The sequence below is a fragment of the Tyto alba genome, unplaced genomic scaffold (assembly GCF_018691265.1).
Source record: "Tyto alba isolate M040663 unplaced genomic scaffold, T.alba_DEE_v4.0 Super-Scaffold_6, whole genome shotgun sequence".
In the NCBI taxonomy this organism is placed as follows: Eukaryota; Metazoa; Chordata; class Aves; order Strigiformes; family Tytonidae; genus Tyto; species Tyto alba.
In genome coordinates, this window is record NW_024881327.1 from 1,060,905 (window position 1) to 1,081,126 (window position 20,222).

Genomic DNA, 20,222 nt, shown 5'->3' on the forward strand with positions numbered 1-20,222 from the left:
CCTGCTCCCCCCAGCCTGCTCACGCTCCACAGCAAGATACGGTTATACCACGAGGTGTTTCCTCTTCCCCAGTTCTGGATGTTATGCTTTGCTCTCTGAGGAGACACCTTCTCATTGGATCCTGGATGAACTAATAGTTTCCTGTTGAAAAGGATACGTTCATTTTTCACTCCCTAGTCTAGGCTGGCAGCGACTGAAAGAGGTAGGTCTTGAAGCCCAACCTCTGGCCCCTCGCTGGGGAAGAGAACACGTCAGTCACAGGCAGAAATCGGGACAAACAAAGGGCTGTTTGTACAGTGTCTCCTGTCAGCCCTCCCTCTTCTCATCCCTGCGAGCTCTCGCTCACTCTGGGTACATCGAAAAAGACACAGCTGCCAAGAAAGTGGAAGGGAGTGAAGCAGAAGAGAAAGGTACGTCTTGCTCCTGAAATTATCCTTGTGCACTTGTTCTGCTGACGCTAGTTAGAGAGTACAGAATTAGAAATATATATGGGAACATGCAGAAGAGAATTTGGGAGAAGTAGATCTATTGTAGGCAAGAGATGCTATTCAAGATACATGCATGGATACGAACCAGCTAAAGATAATTCTTTGACTATCTTGCTCTTCTTCAAAGTGGGATGCTACATATTAACAACTGAAGTCATTAAACATACTATATTGCTTTCCAGTGGTCAATGATTGCAAAATTGGTGAATACGGAGAGAGATATGTTCACAATGAATTGCTGTCTTTAAAAAAACTAAATGGGCTTTAATGAGAACTCAGTTTCTGGAAAGAATCATGGTATTGATGGTAATTACAAAGCAGTAATTCATTGAATTCATCCTCCATGGAATAGCTGCTGTCTTTACAAAGCACCAACTGTTCAAGCAAAATAGATTTGAAAGATTTTTATTTTTTTTTTAATACGGAAAAAACTTTTTCATAGTATTATCAGTTATGCAGCTCTTGTGTAATAGTTTCTTAGGAATGCACTAATAAACCTATTACGCACTAAATATTAAATATTTAGCTCAGCATTTTACATGTGATTCTGAAATGAAAACTTGACAAACAAATAAACAATAAAAGACATTTTATTTTAAATATCTGGTTTTAGCTCTTGAACTCAATGCACATTAAAAAGCAAATATACATTACATTTGCTTCACTTGAAGTGCAACTTGTTAACCCAGCACATGCCACTGGACAGATTGGAAAAGGTCATACACCAGAAGTGTAACCATTACTGTATTCCTGGTTTTCAAGATTAGGCAACTGGAGTTGCAGCCTGCTTAATAACTCTGAAGGGTGTATTTAATAGTTGATAGACCAAACTGTAAATATTTATCTTTTCCCAAACATGCAGGATCTCTAGAGGTGCTGAAATACACATTTTGTGCCATTTCTGAGGTTTCCCTGTTTCTAACACCTGAGCTCCTACTAATACCCCGTGACCTTTAAAGGGCATCACTTCCCATGAAATATTACCCTGTTGTTCTTGGGCAAGGAGGCTGAAACTTTGTTTTTTCTCTTTGGTCTTTTCTGCGTACCTCTGCATCTAGCAGATCCCAAAGACTGTACGGTGCTGAATTGCCTGGCAGGGTGATTAAAGCACTCGCAGCTGAACGAGCAGGGATAGCACTGATTCCTGACTCATCATTCATATTCCCAAACTAACCATTTTCCTTTACACAAAACTCCAAATTATTTCAAAGCTCTTGTATTCCCAGCTGCACTTGGTCTCAAACTTTACTTATACCATGTCAAAGTAACCGAAGTAATTCATTGACAAGAACTTATGCAAATGCTAGGAGCTCATTTTAAATACCTTTAGATGGTGCTGCTCCTGCTAGAATTTAAAATCATATAGTCTTGAGAGACCAACTTGGTCAGGCTTAGCATGATTGGCATTATTATCTTTTCAGAAGGTTTTATAAAATAAATGTAAGAGGGTGATTGCTGGCAGTGAGTCTTTGAGTCACCTTAGTGACGGGATTTGTTCCCCCGATTTGTTTTAGGAGAAAAGACCGTTTCTGTGGTTGCAAAAGCAGATAAGGTCTTTGACATACATTTTGAAATAAATACGCACATACTAGCTCTGTTCTTTACCTAGGCAGCCAGTGACACTCCATCACCTGTGCAACCACAATCAGGAAAAGAAGTTGCAGCAGTTTGTCAGAAAAAAGATGCTGCATCTGAAAGGTCTACCGAGTTTATCAGCATTGATTCTGTGCAGGGAGCTGATGAGACACTTCAGGTCCTTGGCAATCTTTCACCTGCAAATAGGAACCTTTCTCTCATAAGAAAGAAATAACCTTTTGAAGAAAGGTCTTCTGAATAAAAGTTTCCTTCGGTTATGATCTGAAAAAAAAAAAAAATAGAAAAAATATTTAAGCAGCAACAAAATAATTTTTTTTTTTCTGAATAAAAACAATGCTGAGCATTGGTAAGATGCATAACTGACCTGTTTTTGAAGCTGCCTATCTGTAGCTTTATCAGCATATTCACTTTGCCAATACTGATTTTGGCACTCACCCATACAAAGCCTCTTGATGATACACTACAGCAATATCCTGCTATGTTCCAAGGCAAGTAGTGTGTTACCTTAAATTGTAGGTCACGATTTTTGAATCCAGCAATTTGACAGTCTAGAAAATCTGCCTGTTTTCAGGACAGAATGAGTTCTTGCAAACTTTGAGCACACAGGCAGCTGGCAACAGATTCAAATGAGCATTCGAGCTGAACTCCAGGTAAGGAAAGATCACACAAATTATTAGGAATAAAAATAAAAAAAAAAACAAACATACACAAGATCAAGATATCGTGAATGCTTCATCCTCGGGGGAAGAACTGCCAGAATAATCCAATCACAGGAAACAAAGGCATAAACTCCCTTCTTCCTAAATTTCTCTTTCACGGAAATTTTCTTCCATTAAAAACTTAAATAATTAAGCTCAATTATTTGAACAGAGGAATGTTAAATTGTACTCCTTAACATTGGCATTTATCAAGGTATAGTATAAACAAACTTATTCTCTTTAAGCATTAGACTTCTCTGAGCAGAACGCTCATAACTGCAGTGTTTATACTCCTACAAAATAAAACCATTATTGTAATAATACAGATTCTTTACTCAAGTCTCAAAAAACAACATCAGGCAAAGTTAGAACAATGTTTACTTTATTTGAGAAGTAGTTTTGAGGTCTAAAACTAATAAAGACAGTATGTTATTCAATACTGCACTCCAAGGTAATTAAAAAATAGATCCCCAAGGCTCCATTACTAGTAGTTTATAGGAGTCTCCTACTCAAAAGTTCACACTCAAGTTCATGGAAACTAAAAGGAATCATTCAATGAATTTTGCTTCTACAACAGAAGTTAAAAAATACACAAGAGCTTATTTTCACTTCTGTCATGTTCTTTAATGTATTGGCCACTTTTTATTATTTTATTTGGCTACTGGTGTTCAGAAAACAAGTTTGCACAAAATCTTATGGAAAAATAGAATTGAAGAGCATCAAGATGTAGTATTTTATCCTCAATATGAATCCAAATTCAGAAATTTTTTTATAGTCTCTGGCATGTCATTCACTGGCTGAAGAAATGAAAGATCAGCAAGATAGCTATGGTGGTTATATACCTACCCAGGAAAAATTACTTGAAGATACAGTAAATTTATACACTTACCAGCTTATTATTTGTTTTTCAGCAGTGACCTCGTTTTACAAAGTAACCCAAGTGGGACTCTTCTACAGCTGGCATACATTTTTTTTTTTTTTTTTTTTTAAATCTAGATAACAGCTCTGCCATCTTTCTTGGCCTTTGATAGTTTTTCATCAGATATTGCCTTATGACTGGTTACTTTCAGTTTATTCTAGAGCACTGTATGCTGCAGCCCTGCAAGAAAGACTAGAGCTAGCCATAACATCGTAGTGTCAGGGATCGACTTCAAAGTACCAACGGGATGAAGGACAGCAAAGTCTTCCTTGAGGCTAACACATGTACAGTGAGGAACACGCAGGGAGAGCTCGCCATTCCTTTAGGTTAGTTTTCAGAGCAGAAATCCTATTTAAATTCAGTCAGATATCAGACCCCATTCATTCAAGCTTGAGGAAAGGTAAAAAGCCCCCTCTCCTAATATCAATAAAGTCTAGGTTGAAGCATTGTGCAAAATGAACGTTAAAAGTGAATGCAAGTTCAAGGGTCTTATCCAAAGCTTTGTGGCGCGGTTGCAGAATAGCACAACTAGCGTTAAACAAGCTCATGCAGATGATGGAAAGCCTACTCACCAACAGGAGTTTTGCAAGGGATAATTTATCCTGTCTTTTAAAAAGCCAGTTAAAACACAATGATCTCCTGCCACAAGACTCAACTAAGCAGTTTTCAGTACCAAACAAAAAAAAAAAGGTAACAAAAGAGAAAATTCTAAGTAATGCTGTATGATACCGGAGCCCGAAGTCCGGGACAGCGGCGCTCGGCAGCACTGCAGAGCTTCAGCCCTTTTTGTTCTTTAACATTTCAGTTTCTTGAGCAGTCCGTGACAGAGGATTCAGTCAGCAGACAGTTCTTCCACAACTATGATGGGGAAAGATACTATTAATTTTATGTGAGTGACTCTTGTTTTGACAGGCAAAATGGCCAGGAAGGCAAGGAAACACACCTGGACGTTTCCCCCTGGTTTGGTAGCAATCGACACTTTCAGTTACACCACCCAGAGAACACAGCCAGCTCAAAGCAATTTTCTCAAGGTGAGAGGCCAAAGAAACAACAAAATTGCCAGCAACAGAAGCCTCAATTCCCAATGAAAGGAATCCCAAGGCTGTACAGAAAGTAATGAATATCAGTTCTGCTGCAATATTATTTACCTCCTAGGAGAAAACACTCTCCAACACTCTGGCTCAAACCTCCAAAAGTTCACGGGGAAAAAAAAACCAAAAACCACGCAAGCCAGGAAGCAAACTGGAGAGAGAGAGAGACCTGTTCAGCAGCTATACCTGTGTCACGTACCTCGTTTCTCTTTAGCACCCCGCTGCAGGAAGCTTCGCAGAAATGAAGATGGTCTCGGCGCTGCTTCTGCTGAGCACCCTCCTGGGTACCCCCGCGGCGCCTTCCCCGCGGCCCTCTTGCTACAAGAGGGCCCTCAAAGACCAGACCTGTCACAACGGCCCCGAGGGCGGGGCGAACCTTCGACAAATCCTTGATGGTCTGCAAGATCACTTTTGGGAAGGGAAGGGCTGCGAGGTCATCTGTTACTGCAACTTGAATGAGTTGCTCTGCTGCCCAAAGTAAGACCATGCCCATTTCACGTTCTGTATGACCATCCATTATATTTCCATTGTTTTACAGTTTCCACTGGAATAAGCTACAATTTTCAAGAAATGCATCACTTCAGATGGTTTGAAACTATATCAAGATATAGCCAATTGCCTGATATGCTGCTAGTTTTCAGGCTTTGATTTTCAGGGGCTCACCTAGGACATGCTTTGCATATTTTGGAAACCTGCATGTCCTATTATAGGAGACTTTAGCATTTAAAATTACCCAAGTTTTGACTCCTCTGTTTGATCTAAACTAAGTATGAGAACAACGTGAAACTCTCAATCACAGCCCTTGGCACTAAAGGTGTGTTCAGGACCATAAAAAAACCCCATTTTATTTCTGTTCCACAGTAAAGAACTGTATTGCTATTCCAAGGCGAATGCAGATACATCAGTTGAATAAACGATTCTGTAAAGTCAGCTGCTAAAAGTAAGAGAGCAAACAGGGGGAAAGAGAGGTGCACAAATGCCTGCAAGGATGGGAAACGATTTAGCCCAAGAAGGTCCACACTTCTCTGACTCTCTGGCACTGCTTGCAAAGCTGAATGGTGAAGCTCTCACTGAACATGGGGTTTTTTGTTGTTCTTTTGCAGAAAGAATGTACATCCCAACAGAATTAATGCTGTGTTAATAAACACCACCAGCCCATACTCGTTTAAAGTAATAAAATGTATTAAGAGATATTATTTCATTCAGCTTTCCAGCAACGTCTTTACTTCAAAAAATATAGATTAAAAATATTAACACTTCAAAACTTACTAATACTTCAGGGACACTAAAATGGGATGGCATTATATGGGAAAACAAAAATTACTTTTTATATGCGTTCCTCTTACCACCGAAATTTCTCAAGTCCCCTAAAATCCAGTAAAAGGAAACTTTTCAGCACTCCCATTGGAGATTAGATTTGAGCCAAGTGGGAATGACCTCTAAAGCTAGAAACCTCACATTCAAACTGAGAGCAGGGTTTAAATGAGTTTTCCATATTTCACTCTCTCTAAAACCAGATATGGTGTCCTCAACCTGAATTACACTTTGGGTTTTCAGCTTCAATCTCTGATCTCTGAGGAGCCTCTTACTTTGATACAAATACGTAAGGGGGTCTTCCTTCAACTGCCTTGAGGTACAGAAGACCTACTTTGCAGGTCTGATCTCAGGACAAATTGCACTAAACAGTATGCACACACATGCCAAAGTTCTTTATTTTTTTGCATTATGTATTTGTTAAGTTTATTTTCTCAAAGCTAAAACACCAAGGTGGAGTCCTGGCACTCTGGTCAGTCAATGAAAGTTTTGCCATCAGTTCTAAAACCAGGCCAGCAGAGGTAGAAATGCAGTACCTCCATCCAGACCTGCAGTTGCACTTGCATTGCTGGTAGGGAATCCTACATATATTCCACGATAAGCTAAAAAATCGACAACTGGAAATGCATGTCATGTTAATGTTCTGATAAACTAATGGTCTAATTACTTAAATATTTGATATTATCTTTCAGGGATATTTTCTTTGGACCAAAGATATCTTTTGTGATCCCCTGCAACAGTCAGTGATGTACATCAAGTCTGCCGGAGAAGAAAACAGACATCATTCTACAACCACACAATAATGCTTTCAAGGGGAAATCCAAAACCACTAACATCTAACAACATGACAGTGCCTCTTTTTGCGCTGTAGAAAAATTTCGTTTCTATACCCTATCTGGAATTTCAAATATGTAAGAAGTTCTCAAGTTTGGTAGCTGCCTTAATTTCTATAATGGTGTAAAAGACTGTACAAGCTCTTAATGCATCCTAATACGCATTCCCCAGCAAAAAGCCTAACTCATGTTACTCAACACAACATTCTCAATTAGTTTTGATGAAGAAACTCCAAGCTTAAGCCTTCATGTGGTTAAGAACATGACTCTCATAGCAACCTACTGGAAGTGCAACTTTCTATTGCTTTATTGCCACCACAGAGTTAATGTTGTTTTGAGTTGAAGTTACTCAGTAGCTGGTACTTTTGCAGACAAGCTCCCACATTTTATTTAGTCACCTTAAACAACCGTGCACATACAAAAGGTAAACTTTCACCTTTCATACCTGAAAATTCCAGTGGAAAAAAAAGAGTCAAACTCACATTAATAGCACATTTAGGTCTTAATTATGTCTCACTGGTCCCCTGAATTAACTATGCAGTCTGTAAAACCTCAAATGGGTTAAACTTATCATTGAAGTTTTAAAATACTAGAACAGTTACAATAGTGTGTATATGTATTCAGAAAGATGTCTAAAAAGGATGGGACTGATGCAAGGTCTGTTAAGGCAACATAAAAGTCCACACTTAACTAGCTTTTTTAATCTTGTTTGAAATACAGTACCTCAGAATTTAGTTAAAGTGCTGGGTTTTTATTTTTAGGCTAGCCCTGTAGGGAATTAGCTAATGAAGTGAAGACAAAGGTGTCTCAAAATATCAGAAGTAATCATCTTAATGTTTAAGAGGGATCATGATCCAGGCTGTAGATATACAAGTCACATCTCAACACTTGCCAAAACCAGTTACAGTAGAAGAGAAAAACAACCAAAAATTTAGGTCCCTTTAAGTTTAAGGAAAACCACTTGAACAAGTCAGTCTTAAAAATAAAAACTCTTTAGTCACATAGGTGTGTAGTAGTGAAGAAACTATAGTATTTTCTATTCAAAAAGTATACTGTTCATCTAATAACCTTACACAACATTACACCACAAAAACTGCTATTACCACTTTACCAGACTTGCTTCACAGGCAGTAGGAAATACTATGATGACTGTTTTTCTTACTCTGTTAGTAAACGAGGGCTGGATAATGGGGGAGAGGGGTGATTATACATAGCTAATAATAAATGTTTCAAGTAAATCCGTGTGTGCTATTTTTGTCAAGTAATTTTTGGGCTACCGACTGTTAAACAGTTTGTGTCACTGGGCTTTTTAAGCCTGGTTGGTGTAATTATTCCTGAGTCATTTGGGCTTCCTACCAAATCAATTAAGGGTAAAAAAAAAACCCATAAATCTGGCAACCCACAGTCAAAATAGCCAAAGTCAGTGCTCTGTTAAGAAAACATATGGTATCTGCTCTTGTGCAAAGTCCTCCATAAGCGTCTAGCAGTAATAAGGGCACATAACTTCTGTTGGTTGTACCATCTACTTTCTACATGAATCATGTTGCGTATGCCTGGCATTCACAGCTTTCCAAAGCAGCAGCAGCAAAAAAAAAAAAAAAAAAAAAAGGCAGATGCAAATCCAGCTAGTGAAGTTAGTAGGTGGTTTTCAGTTACTTTTCCTCCACCATTCCTGGCTAAGGAAAACCCCTAATCACTGGAGAAAAATCTTGCCACTTTCCACATGCGGCAGGGTAGGGTCACTTAGGCCACTACTTCAGGATTGATTTCCCACAGAAACTTGCTCTTGTTTCTCTCCCCACTCCCCTTCCCTCCCAAAGCTTCTTCCGCAGGTCCTGCCAGGCCTAGGTGAGAACACTTACCCCATCACACACTTGGAGAAAAAGCCTTTGTCCTTCAGATGTCCTACCCACAGCCAAGTTCCCTGGCTGTTTCTCCAAGTACTCTGAAGATGACAAGCTGAATTTGTGCAAAGGATATTTAGCAAGTAACTTCACAGTCGCTGTAGTGAAATGGGTGCTAAAATATCTCTTCAAAGGAATACCAATATTAGCTGCCACTGGCTAGATACCACTAACTGTCTTGAACTTAAGCCAACACTGCAGAACTTTGTTGTGGAACTATGTAACACGCTACAAGTGAAAGAAATCAGGCCACACAGCTACTGGGAAAGGAGCCAGTTTGAGGTTAGGGTTTATCATGATTCTGTTCTATGCAAGTATCACAGGTCAAAAAAAAAAAAAAAAAAAAAACAACAAAGTGGAACATCTTAGTTGCAGTGATGCCAGCAAAGCGGTAGTTTTCAAAAAAAACCTCACAGGATTAACAGGCAGCTGATTAGACCATATAAATATTGCTTTTCCATTTTTCCCAAATTAAGAAAAAGCTTTTAAACATCTAGTAAGGTTAGGAGTTGCAACAAGTGCTAACCGAAGAAACTAAAGCTGTGTCCTCCTCTGCTTTAAGATGAAAACTCTTTTCCCTCTGCCTTTTCTTCAATTTCTGTGCACAGCTTAAGGCAGAAGGAAATCATATCCCATACACCACACATTTAGAGTGGCACAATAGTTAAACAACACTATAAGAACTTATTCATAATATAGTCTTCAAAATCAGACTTTACTAAGGTATTCAATTAAAAGCAAAAGTATAGCTTGATATTTTTCTTATATATTACTATCAGTCCTGGGTTGGCTTTGTTTTTTTGTTTTGTTCATTTATAGGCTAATGCAGACCATGAAAAAGTAGTATGCCTATTAGAAGATACCATATTGACCCAGCACAGACTTTGCCTTCCATTCTCCAGTTCAGTTCTTCGCAGCAGACTATGTAGATGAATGGAAAAGTCAGCAGCTAAAGGATTTCTAACCAACTGGAAGGATTCCTCAGCACAGTAAGCTGCAGCAGTCTTTTCATCTGTACTTACAGCTTTGAAATTTGAGAGCTGCATTTTTTAAAATTTTAATATAGGAGCAGGAAGGCCCCAGTGCTTAGAAGCACATAACCCAGCAATGAACGAACAAATCAGAGAAGCCCCCATCAATTCTTGTTTACAAAATGACAAAAAAATGCAATTCAGCCATTTCTGTCCAACTAACGACTGGAACTGTCTTTTAAAGCTTTTACCTTAGGAAAAAGAACATATTGCCAAGTCTGCTACAGCTTTTTTTTTTTTTTTCTTAAGGCATTGCATCATGAGAACTTGAAGAATATTCATAAAATATATCCTTGGCACACTTTAATTGAAAAATATTTTAATATTATTACAGTTAGTCAAAGCTTAGCTATTAGGTACAAGTAACTCACTAAATAAGTTACAAACACACCCACTTGAGCAACAATATCAGTGATATTTATTTAAAATACTTTTGCTGAGGAAATCTGTTTCATAAGAGATGGTTTTCAAACAAATCAGCGAGGTTATGAAAAATAAAACAGAGACAAACTCTCTGGGGAAAAAAAGTTACAAAGAAAGCTTTTGCATATCAACAAAAACCCTCAGTCTTTTGATTTGCGGCCTGAGTCTCAGTCCCAACCTTTTCCATCTAATGAACCCCACTATCCATCTTTAGATCTGGTTTGTTCTTGTCATTCTTCACAGAGTAGATGAAATATGTTAAGGTGTCCTTTTCATTCACTGGAATTGTCCTAAAATGGCAGCCAATTATCTATAAAGGAAGAATGTAAGGAAGTTAAATAACCACTCATATGCACAAACTGAAGATTCAGATTTAAATCATTAAAGTTTAAAAGGTTGATCAAGAAGCTTAAAAAAAAAAAAAAAAAAAAAAAAAAGAAAAGCAACCCCTCTTCAAAAGTCTTTAATAGTCTTAAAAAAGGTAAACAGGAACCATTTTATTGAGAACTATGAACTAAATATAGCAGACCATACCCTCATTTCCAAAGTAAAAAGCCCCCAAAGTTTTCAGAAAAACCAAAGGAGTTCTCCAAACAAGCATGGAAGTATCATTACATTTGTGCAGTTAAAGCTTGACTACAAAGCAAGTAATGACTATAGACTATCAACAGAGCAACAGCACAGAAATTAGAGGCTACTGCTCACCACTCAGGTTTGGGGGGTGGCGTGTGTCTGTATCAAGTCACACACAGAAACATTTAAGTCAAAACAAGAATTATAGTTGAACATATAACTCTTCAAAAAAGAGCTATCCATGAAAATTCACCATGCTGTAACCACTAAAATATTACAGTCTCTGAACAGTTCTTGAGTCACTTTTGTCATTCCACAGAAGTCTCTCCCTTCATCAAAATGAACACCAGATTTAAAAGAAGGCAGGTATAGTGCTTGTGACAGAAGTTTTGCCTGTGCACACCACGCAGCGTAAGAATAATCGAGTGCAAATAACTCATGAGATGCACCTAAAGCAGACCCTTGGCAACACCAGTTTTGCAGAGCAAATACTGCTCGTGCTTTTTCAAATCACAGTCCTGGTAATTCAAGAGCTAGCTGTACCTCAACTCACATATAAGAAGATTGATTTTTACATTCCTACTTGTAGTGGCAGCAGCACTATTCTTTTACAGCTCAGCTTTGAGACCTCCCACACATTTAAGAACCTTGCCTTTAATCCACACAGATTAAGGGAGAGACCAACAAAATGTCTGCACCAACGTACAACTGAGTGCATCGCTGCACAGAAGTGGAAAAATGGTAGCTATACCTCCCTGTTAAGAGAGGATCACCAGTTCTCCCACCTATTTACATGCATGTTTGCAGCACAGAACAACTTTAAAATTACACTCACATGCAGCAAAAATGCTTACGTACAGCTGTACTCACACACAGCTTCAACAGTTTTAGAAATACTGGTAAGAAAAAACCTAATTCCATAAAGTTCCATTTTTTCTGATGGTAGATCCCAGTGGTTTTAACTAACAGAATTAACCATCAATAGAAGCCTGTTTTTCAGGTTTCCATACTTTGCATAGACAGAAACACATATGTTTGCAGTAACTAGCTTCTTAAAGCAAAGTCTGAACCTTGCTAGAACTTCACTGACATCTCTCAGGTTCTAGTTCTTTTCAGCAGGACGCGTTGGGTGAAGGTATGACTGATGCACAGACTATAAATCCATGATTCTATGATATTCAGGGTAACTCAGATCATCTTACTGTTCCAGCTCAACACTTTGTGTTCTTAAGCGGCACACACTCCTTTCGGAAATTAAGTCCCTCCTCTGGAAAGAACTTCTACTTTTGATTTACTTGGCTCAGGAGTTGTGGCCAATAAAGGAAGCTAGATAAGCAGTTCCCTTTTGTTCTCCTAAAATCCAGATTACATATGTTCTTTATGCAAGGATCACACTGTATAGAAAACCACATGCCATAGCAAGTTGCATTTTCTATTATTGGACAAACACTCATACGTACTTCAACAAGCTGTGCTTTGTTAAGTCCCGGTCTGGTCTGTAGCTTGAAGTGTCTTTTGTACCTTCGAAGTGTGTTTACTTGTAACTGATATAAATCAACCTAAAAGAAAAGTGGGGGAAAGGGAGGAAAACAATCTAGTGTACCTGAAAAGGATTCAGTCATTAATAGTTTGCCTCTCAAAAACATTTTGGAATCTCACAGATACAGAAGTGTAAACAGTCAGCTCGGCAGATCTAATTTTGACAGAAAACAAACTCCACCCTGCACCTTCCAGCAGAAAACAACCCAGCTCAGTTTAAAAGCATTGTATTGTTACCAAGTATGCCTCTGCCTCCCTTCAGCTGTGGACAGTATTTGGAACTCATTATTGTACTTTAATCAGTTTGGGGTTTTTTGTTTGTTCCCCAGTTCAAGCATGATAACACAAAGCCCAGCAACAACTTTTACAAAACATATAGGAAGATGCTGATTTCGGCCATCAAATTTCACACAAGTGACGTGCACATCTGCACCACGAGATAGCACTTATTAGAATCAGGAAAAAGTCTAGAGCACAAAGTTTTCTTGGCTTGAGGCAACAGAAGAAAACAGCTGCTCTTGCTCCCCAAACATATCCCTGCTACACAAGCACAATGCAGGAGTTACGTGCATGGGTGTAGTTGTCCAAAACTATTTTTCAGCATGAGTTAACAGTTGAGAGAATTGCACAAGGTCCTCTTAGGGATACAAATACGCAACCTTAACCCAGCACTCTGTTAGTTTTGAATCCCATGAACTCTGATCAGCAGTCACTTCTCTCAGCAACAGCTTAGGAGGCTGGGATGGTAAGAGAGCTTAATCAGATGACTGAGTGGGAAAGCAAACTGAGAAAGCAGACTGAATGAGAAACTCTCCTAGATTTATTGCAATTACAGTAGCATTCTCCAAACTCGCTGCGTTAAGGATTGTTTAAACATTCACTTTTGCTTTAAATCTATTTAGCAGCCTCACTATAGAATATTTAAACAACAGCAGTGCTACTGCCATACTTGGTAACTCGGCCGGACTTGATGTGATGCTGCCTTGCATGGTAGAGGATGAGTGTCCTTTGGTATTCTAAAGTTCACATGGCACAAATTCCACTTTCCAAGTCACAGTGGGCAACCCACACCCCAAAACATCACGCAGAAGAGTAGCAGCAGCTTTCCACTAAGTCCCAGAAGCTACCAGTACTGCAGAAGCCACTTCTCCTCCTGCAGGAGTCACTTCTAACAGGTAATGATGGTCATCACTGAGATGGAAATGGGGGTACGAGTCTTCAGAAGAATGATTCTTCTCCCCCCCCCCCCCCCCCCCCCCCCCCCCCCCTTAGTAATCTGGATAGCAATTGAAAATAAAAAAGGTCAAGGGCCAATAGGCATCTAAGGCATACATTAATCACATGGAATGGACATACTGCTGTCGTCCAAATGGCTAGCTGAAACTCCTCAAAAATACTTCTCGGGCAGTTTTCTTTCCCACAGCAGTACCATTAAAAAATAAAGCTTGCTTTCTTGTTCTAGAGAAATCTATCAGTTGTGACATGTTTTATAATTCTTGCATAAGAAAACAAAACAGGCTTGCAGGACAGCTGTGATTACCACTGTGCCAGAGCTACCTGAAGTTACATAGATCATTACCTTTAGACAGATCTTTCAAAGAAGCGATCCCAGATATTTAACAGACAAACGCCCAGCACCACACTACTCCCAATCCCCTAAAATCCTCTTAGCCAGAGCCTTCAGACTGAAGCCACGTGCCTTTAGGCATAGATTCTTGTATAAAGTTTCATCACTTCATGCTGCTGGTATCTGCAGATGCTGACCACAAGGATGCCATTAAATTAACACTTACGGAGCAATTTCTGAGGAATGCTTTAAAAATCCCTCTTCGAAGGGACCAGGTAGGCATTATGGCCTCTGTTCAAAATTAACACACTGAAGAGCACCTGCTAAGCCAGGCAGTAGCAGAAATAATCCAGAGCACATGTAGGAAAAAGAGAGCCATAGGCACAGTCTCTCCCACTACTCTTATGAAAAAGGTTGAAAGCTCTGGTTCACTTTTTTAATGGGTGAAGTTTCACTGGTCTGCAGTGGAAAAAACAAGTTGGAAAAAACACCATCTTTCTCCACTCCTTTCTAGTACAGCTCCCCCAACAACGGGGTAAAAACAAAGAGTGACCATCATGAAACTTTCTGTGCTTAATGTGACTAAGGCAATGGAGTGACTGCAGGAGCCATCTGCAACACATTTAGCACAGAAGGAGAGTATCGGAGGGACAGGGCAGAGAAGCATTTATATCCTAAGCCCTACGTGCAATTCCCTTCAGGTTGTCAACTCCTGCAGGAGACAGAATTTGTTGATATGTGGCAAAGCAACACTCTAGAGGGGAAGCACTAAGAAGGAGAAAGCTGAAAACAGCAGTTTTCTGAGAGAACTAGCAGACACTTAATAATCATCTAGAGGCTCTTGTTCATTCTACTCTGCACAATTAATAGAGAAAATTCACTGTAAAATTCAATTAGGCTTTGATACATTTAGAACAGAGCGAATCGAGTCTTCCCTTTACCACGTGCCTCAAAGCAAGGAGAGCTGTAGGAGCGGGAAAGCAATATTCACGCAGACTCAGTAGTCATTAAGAATAAATTTAGCACAACAATTAGAAAAAAACCCAACTATTTCGCTACCTCTGGAGTGTCGATGTCTTGAACTGGTGAGTCACCATCATCATCGCTGCCTTTCCTCTTTCTTCTATTTCTCACACTCTGAATTAAGTTTTTGTGGAAGTCACAAATATACAGATGTCTCGCCTAGAAGAGTAATAGGGCATCTTTCAGTGAAATCCCCGTAGGCTTCTCCCAGACTTAGGATATGTAAAAAGACAACCCTTCAGCAGCCACAGTCACATTAACTGAGTCGAGGAAGCTTTTCCACTGGATTATTCTAAATAAAGGATGTGCTGTGCTACAGGTCACTGCCACCGGCTTGGCCCAGAGGACACTGAAGTGCTGCAATCGACTGATTCAGCAGTTACAGGCTGCTGAGACACACGAGTACAACCCTCCCTCCAGCCACTCACCGCAATTCGGGGATTGGGAGACAAGCAAACAAAAAAAAAAAACAAACAAGCTTTCAGTTGTTCTTTGGAGAGCAAAAAGCCGGCTCCCATTTCACGCCGGCTCTCATTTCCCATCCACATCCTCCCCTCATTTTACTTCCACTACCTAGGCGAGGTCAAGCAACACAGCTTTTTTTTTTTTTTTTTTTTCTTCCTTTCTTTCTTTTTTAAAAGTTCCCTTTTGTACCGATCCGCACGCTTTGGGAGAACTCCTCGGCGCGTACCGACCCCGAATTTCACAGTTGCGCGCTCGCACGGCAATGGGAGCACGGAGCTGCCTTTAGGGACCGCGCCCGGGGGGCGAGTGACCCGTGGGCCGGGGTGAGGGGGGGTTTGGGGGGGGGGGGAGCCCTCGGGGCGCGGAGCAGTCACGCCGGCTGCGGCGCATTTTAAGTTGTTTTGCTCCCGTGCCGGGAAACCCACCCGCAGCACCGGGAAGCACCCCCTCCAAAACGCCCGGGCGTTTCACGGCGCGGAAAGGGACCCGCAGGCGGCCCGGGGAGGGCGCGCGTGTGCGTGTTTTGGGGGCGGGGGGGAGTGCCCGCTCCCTCTGCCGTGCCGTGCCGTGCCGAGCCTGATGGCTGCCGAGCGGAAGATACGGTGGCAAAAGGGGAGACGTGCAACACTGCAACACGAGGCGGAGCAGCCGAGCGCCGCTCTCGCCGGGAACAGACCCGAACTAGCGCGCCGGGAGCCATGCAGGCTCCGCTCCCAGCCGGGGAGGAGGAGGAGGAGGAGGAGGAGCAGCGCTTCCCGGCCACGCTGCTTCCCGCTCCAGATACACGGGGGGACACGCAGCCGATGCCCCCGGCTCTTGAGGGGTGGGAGGGGACCCCCAGAAGCAGGCGGCGGGGGGGGGGGGAGGCTTCCCCCCCTCACCCTTTTCCCGCAGAGGGAGAGCACTTTCAGGCAGCGCCAGCCGAACTCCACCTTGCTAAGGGGGAAAAAAAGGCGGGGAAGGAGAAAACAACACTTCCCTGCCGCCGAAAAAAAAAAAAAAAAAAAAAAACCAAAACAAAAAAAACCCAAACAAAAAAAAAACCAACACCCACAAAAACGCCCCTGAACTTTATTTAAAAAAGCCCCAAACCCAACTAAGCCGCGGGAGCAACCGGCTCCGCCGGCCGCTTTTGTCTGCCTGTCCCACCGGTGGTGGTGGGGCCGTCCCGGGTGTCCCCCCCCCCCCCCGTTACCCCGGACTTACGCTCTTGTCCAGCTCGATCTTCACCTTCTTCTGCGAGATGCTCTTCTGGATCCGCTTGCTGAAGCTGGCGTTGCCGGCGGCGCGGCCGCACCGCTCCCCCTCCTCCCGCAGGCAGCACAGCTGCCCGGCCCCGGGGCCGCCCGCACCCCCGGCGCCCGCCGAGCCCGCGGCGGCCGGACCCAGCCCCGGCGGCGGCGGCGGAGGCGGCGGCGGCACCTCCACGGCGGAGCCCGCGATGCCCACCACGGCGGCGGCGGCGGCGGCGGGGTCCGCCCCGCGCTGGGTCACCTCTTCGGGGGCGAAGCCGTTCATGCCCGGCGCCACCTCCGCTGCCGGCGGGAAGCCCGGGGGGACGCCAGCGGGATCCCGCCCCGCACCGAACTTCCCCGCCGAGACGCCGCGGCCCGGCGGGGCGCTCCCCTGCTCCCGCCTCCTCTACGGCGGCGGCGGCGGCACCGGGGCGCAAGGGCGGCCGGCCCGCGCGCCGCGGGAAAGACCCTCCCCCGCCGGCTGCCGCTGCCCGAGCCCCGCGGCTACCGGAGCGGCGGCGGCGACAGCGCCCCGCGGGTCGCCCCACTTCCTCCTTCCCCCTCTGTCATGTGGAGACTCTTCAGCTGTTTCCTATGTAACAACAGCAACCAGCCCGCCGCCCCGCCCCGCCCGGCCGCGCATGCCGGCTCCCCCCCCCCCCCCCGCCGCGGGGTGCCATGGGAAATGCAGTTCCTGCCCCCGCCGCCCCCTCGGCGCCCGGCGCGGCGGGGGAACTACCGCTCCCGAGGTGCAGCGCGGCGGCGGGAGCGCGGGCGGGCGGGCGGGCGGGCGGGCGGGCGGGGGGGGGGGGGGCCTAGCGTGCCGCTTTGCGGCGTTCGGCCCGGCGCTGCCGTCCCGCGGCGGCACCCGCTGCTCCTTCCCGCTGCGGGGCCCGGGCCGGGCCGCCCTGCCCTGCCTTCCCCCCGCCGCCAGCGGGAGCGGCGCAGCCCGCTTTTAAAAGGGCCCCGTTCCTCCCTCCCCCAACCCTCGCGTCTCTCCTCCCCGGCGGCGCGGCCGTTGGGATTTGATTCTTCCACCCCCCCCCTCCCCACAACAGGCTCAGCCGCCCGCGCTTCCCCGTCCCCACCCGCCGGCTGCGCCGCTCGCTTCGGCGTTTCCCTCCCCCCCCCCTTTGCTTTTCCTAGCTCGAATGTTTCAGCTGAAGCCGCGCTTCTCGTGCTGCTTGTTTAGGATTTTCTACGATTTCCCCCCCCACCCGCCTTCCGTCTCGGTCTTGCCCCTCCCTGCCCCCTCCGCTCCCCCGGCCGGCCGCGGCTGCAGAGCGGGGCGACGCTCCGTCCTTCTTTGTTAAAGCCACTTCTAAAACACGCGTGGTCGGGGGTCCCTCTTGCATTCCCTCAGTGCAGATCTTTGAAGACAAAGACGACTCGCAGTGTGAGTTTCCAACTTTAACAACAAAAAAGACTGAGAATGCAGAACTGTTTTCACTAGTGACGAACACCTTGCTGCGTACACGACTAGCTAAAATAGATACTGTGAAAATACTCGATTAAAGCAAGTATTTTTCACGTTGAGACTTTACAGAACTACCCAAGTGACGCACTGGCATGAAACTGTTTAACAATTCAGCTGTCGACGGCAGAGCGGCAGAAGCAGCAAGCTTTGACCTACTATTTTCCTTCAAGCTCATTCAGGGCGCAGGCAGTGAAGGGTGAGGTTTTGCTTTCCTTTTGAACTGCTGCAAATACTCCTTTAAATCTCAGAAACGGCACCCTAGCTGGCTGTCCACAAAGCGTAGTGATTTAATCACTGAAATATTTGACCGTATCGCCTGCCATGCGTTTCCAGCGTGCAGAAGCAGGAAAGGAGGAGCCGGGAGGCCAGTGAATGATTCGAGGAGACACAGATCCTGCGTAAACCAAAGTTCTGCGTGAGCTGGGGACGCGGTTATAGCGCAGTTTCGGTTTGCGCTGCAGATGGCTCCTTAATCTGGTTGCATAACCTGGTATTAGAGAATACGAGCAGGTCCCACTTCACGTTCCCCACGACCGCAACTGAATGAAGGTTACAGAGACTGAAGCCAAACGGAGCATAAAGTCACAGGCAGCAGTTACCGAGAAGGGGACGTTTCACGGATTAGAGAGGGGAATTGGATAAGGGCCGGAAAAAATACCAAATCCCGTTTTGTTATCAGCAGAGGTAAAGACTACGTGGAGTGTCTAGTTTCAATTCCACACTCTGCCGCTGTGCAATCTTAGGCAACAGATGTTTAACTCAGTTTTTGAGCTTCTTGTGATTTCACACTTTCAAGAAATGTAATGATGTTAAAATAAAATAAAATAAAAACAACAATCAAACAAACAGTAACAATGCTAAGGGACCTTAAAGAAGAACATTGGAAGCATGAGCTGGGAGAAGTGGGACAAGGGTGAGTTCCAGGAATTCTTCCGTGGAAATCTGTGTCATGAACAGCAATTTCTAGACTCGTAGGCTACAACTTCTGAGGTGCCTTTTATTTCTCCAGACGGATTTGACCTTACTATGAGCATAAAATATGTCAGGCTGGGTTTGGCTGCTGTGATTTGGTATGATGGAAAGATCACTTGTGCATTTTAAATATGTTTCTGATACTCTTTGTACAGTTTGTGAGCGGATAAAAGATTATGTTACCCAGCTGTGCTTGCCAATATCTTAATTTATAGGTGCAATTTCAAGTAAAGTAGTATCATAGTTTCACGATTAGATCACAATAAGACAGTAGTAGGGCTGAGAAAGATGGTTCTGCTTCTGCCATAAGTTGCTCGCTTTCACACCTGTGCCCTGTCCTTCTTTGTGCTTGTAAAAGCATTTCTGCGGCTGCACGGCAAACTGGATTGGGTTGCAACTAGCCCAGTAACAAGATCAGTGAAGTTTAGTCCTGATCTGCTCTGCCGCGCGGTTGCGTGATGTCCCAGCACACAGGCAGGCCCGTGTGACCGGTGCAGGGGGATGACCACCTCGTTTGGTATGAATGCCTGCTTACAGTAACAAAGAACTCATGTCACTTTTAATCTTGCATCATAGAAGGGATCAAAAAATACAAAGAACTGCAGCTAGATGGGCTTATCAGGCAGTACTAAGCTCACTACAGGATGGATTTGCAAATTTTTACAAGGCTTGGGCCCCGTGAAATAAAAAACCCACTCATCATAGAGGGATTTGGCTAGACTGTATGTCATCTAAAATGAGGATTATACAACATAAACTTTGGTAGTGGTTAGTAGTAGTATTCAGATATAACTGAAGCATATATATGGAAAGATTTTAAATAAACATCAAAACGTGCAGTATTTCAACAGTATACTGATTACAGTAAAACTTCAAGAATTAAATCAGTTCAAAGGCAACAGCAGCTCCAAACCAGCAACTCCGTACATGTGGCTTCACCAGAGTTCACGGGCCATGCACGCAAGCAGAGCTGAGTTGTACGGAAGGCAGCAGTAACCTCCACCCTTCCCGGGCGCCAAAAGCACAGCATTTGTAAGCGGCACGCAGAAGGAGCGGGAGCTACAGCATCTTGAA

General features: G+C 43.7%; 2 protein-coding genes across 3 annotated transcripts; one reads left to right on the forward strand and one right to left on the reverse strand.

The window, feature by feature from the left end:
* The first annotated feature begins 295 nt into the window (after positions 1-295).
* SCRG1 (stimulator of chondrogenesis 1) lies at positions 296-8,177 on the forward strand. 2 transcript variants are annotated; one of them, XM_032983935.2, is made up of 4 exons: positions 296-410; positions 4,614-4,732; positions 5,007-5,269; positions 6,799-8,177. In XM_032983935.2, the coding sequence occupies exons 2-4, from the start codon at positions 4,619-4,621 to the stop codon at positions 6,851-6,853; spliced, it is 432 nt and encodes a 143-aa protein (XP_032839826.1). In that variant the 5' UTR covers positions 296-410; positions 4,614-4,618; the 3' UTR covers positions 6,854-8,177. The 2 variants fall into 2 exon arrangements, with proteins under 2 accessions (XP_032839826.1, XP_009969049.2); XM_009970747.3 differs by lacking the exon at positions 4,614-4,732 and having other exon boundaries at positions 298-410.
* A 2,092-nt stretch (positions 8,178-10,269) lies between these two features.
* Positions 10,270-17,429, reverse strand: SAP30 (Sin3A associated protein 30). The gene is made up of 4 exons (XM_032983936.2): positions 16,671-17,429; positions 15,036-15,158; positions 12,331-12,429; positions 10,270-10,607 (listed from the first exon to the last, which is right to left on the reverse strand). The coding sequence occupies exons 1-4, from the start codon at positions 16,980-16,982 to the stop codon at positions 10,485-10,487; spliced, it is 657 nt and encodes a 218-aa protein (XP_032839827.2). The 5' UTR covers positions 16,983-17,429; the 3' UTR covers positions 10,270-10,484.
* Positions 17,430-20,222: the final 2,793 nt, after the last annotated feature.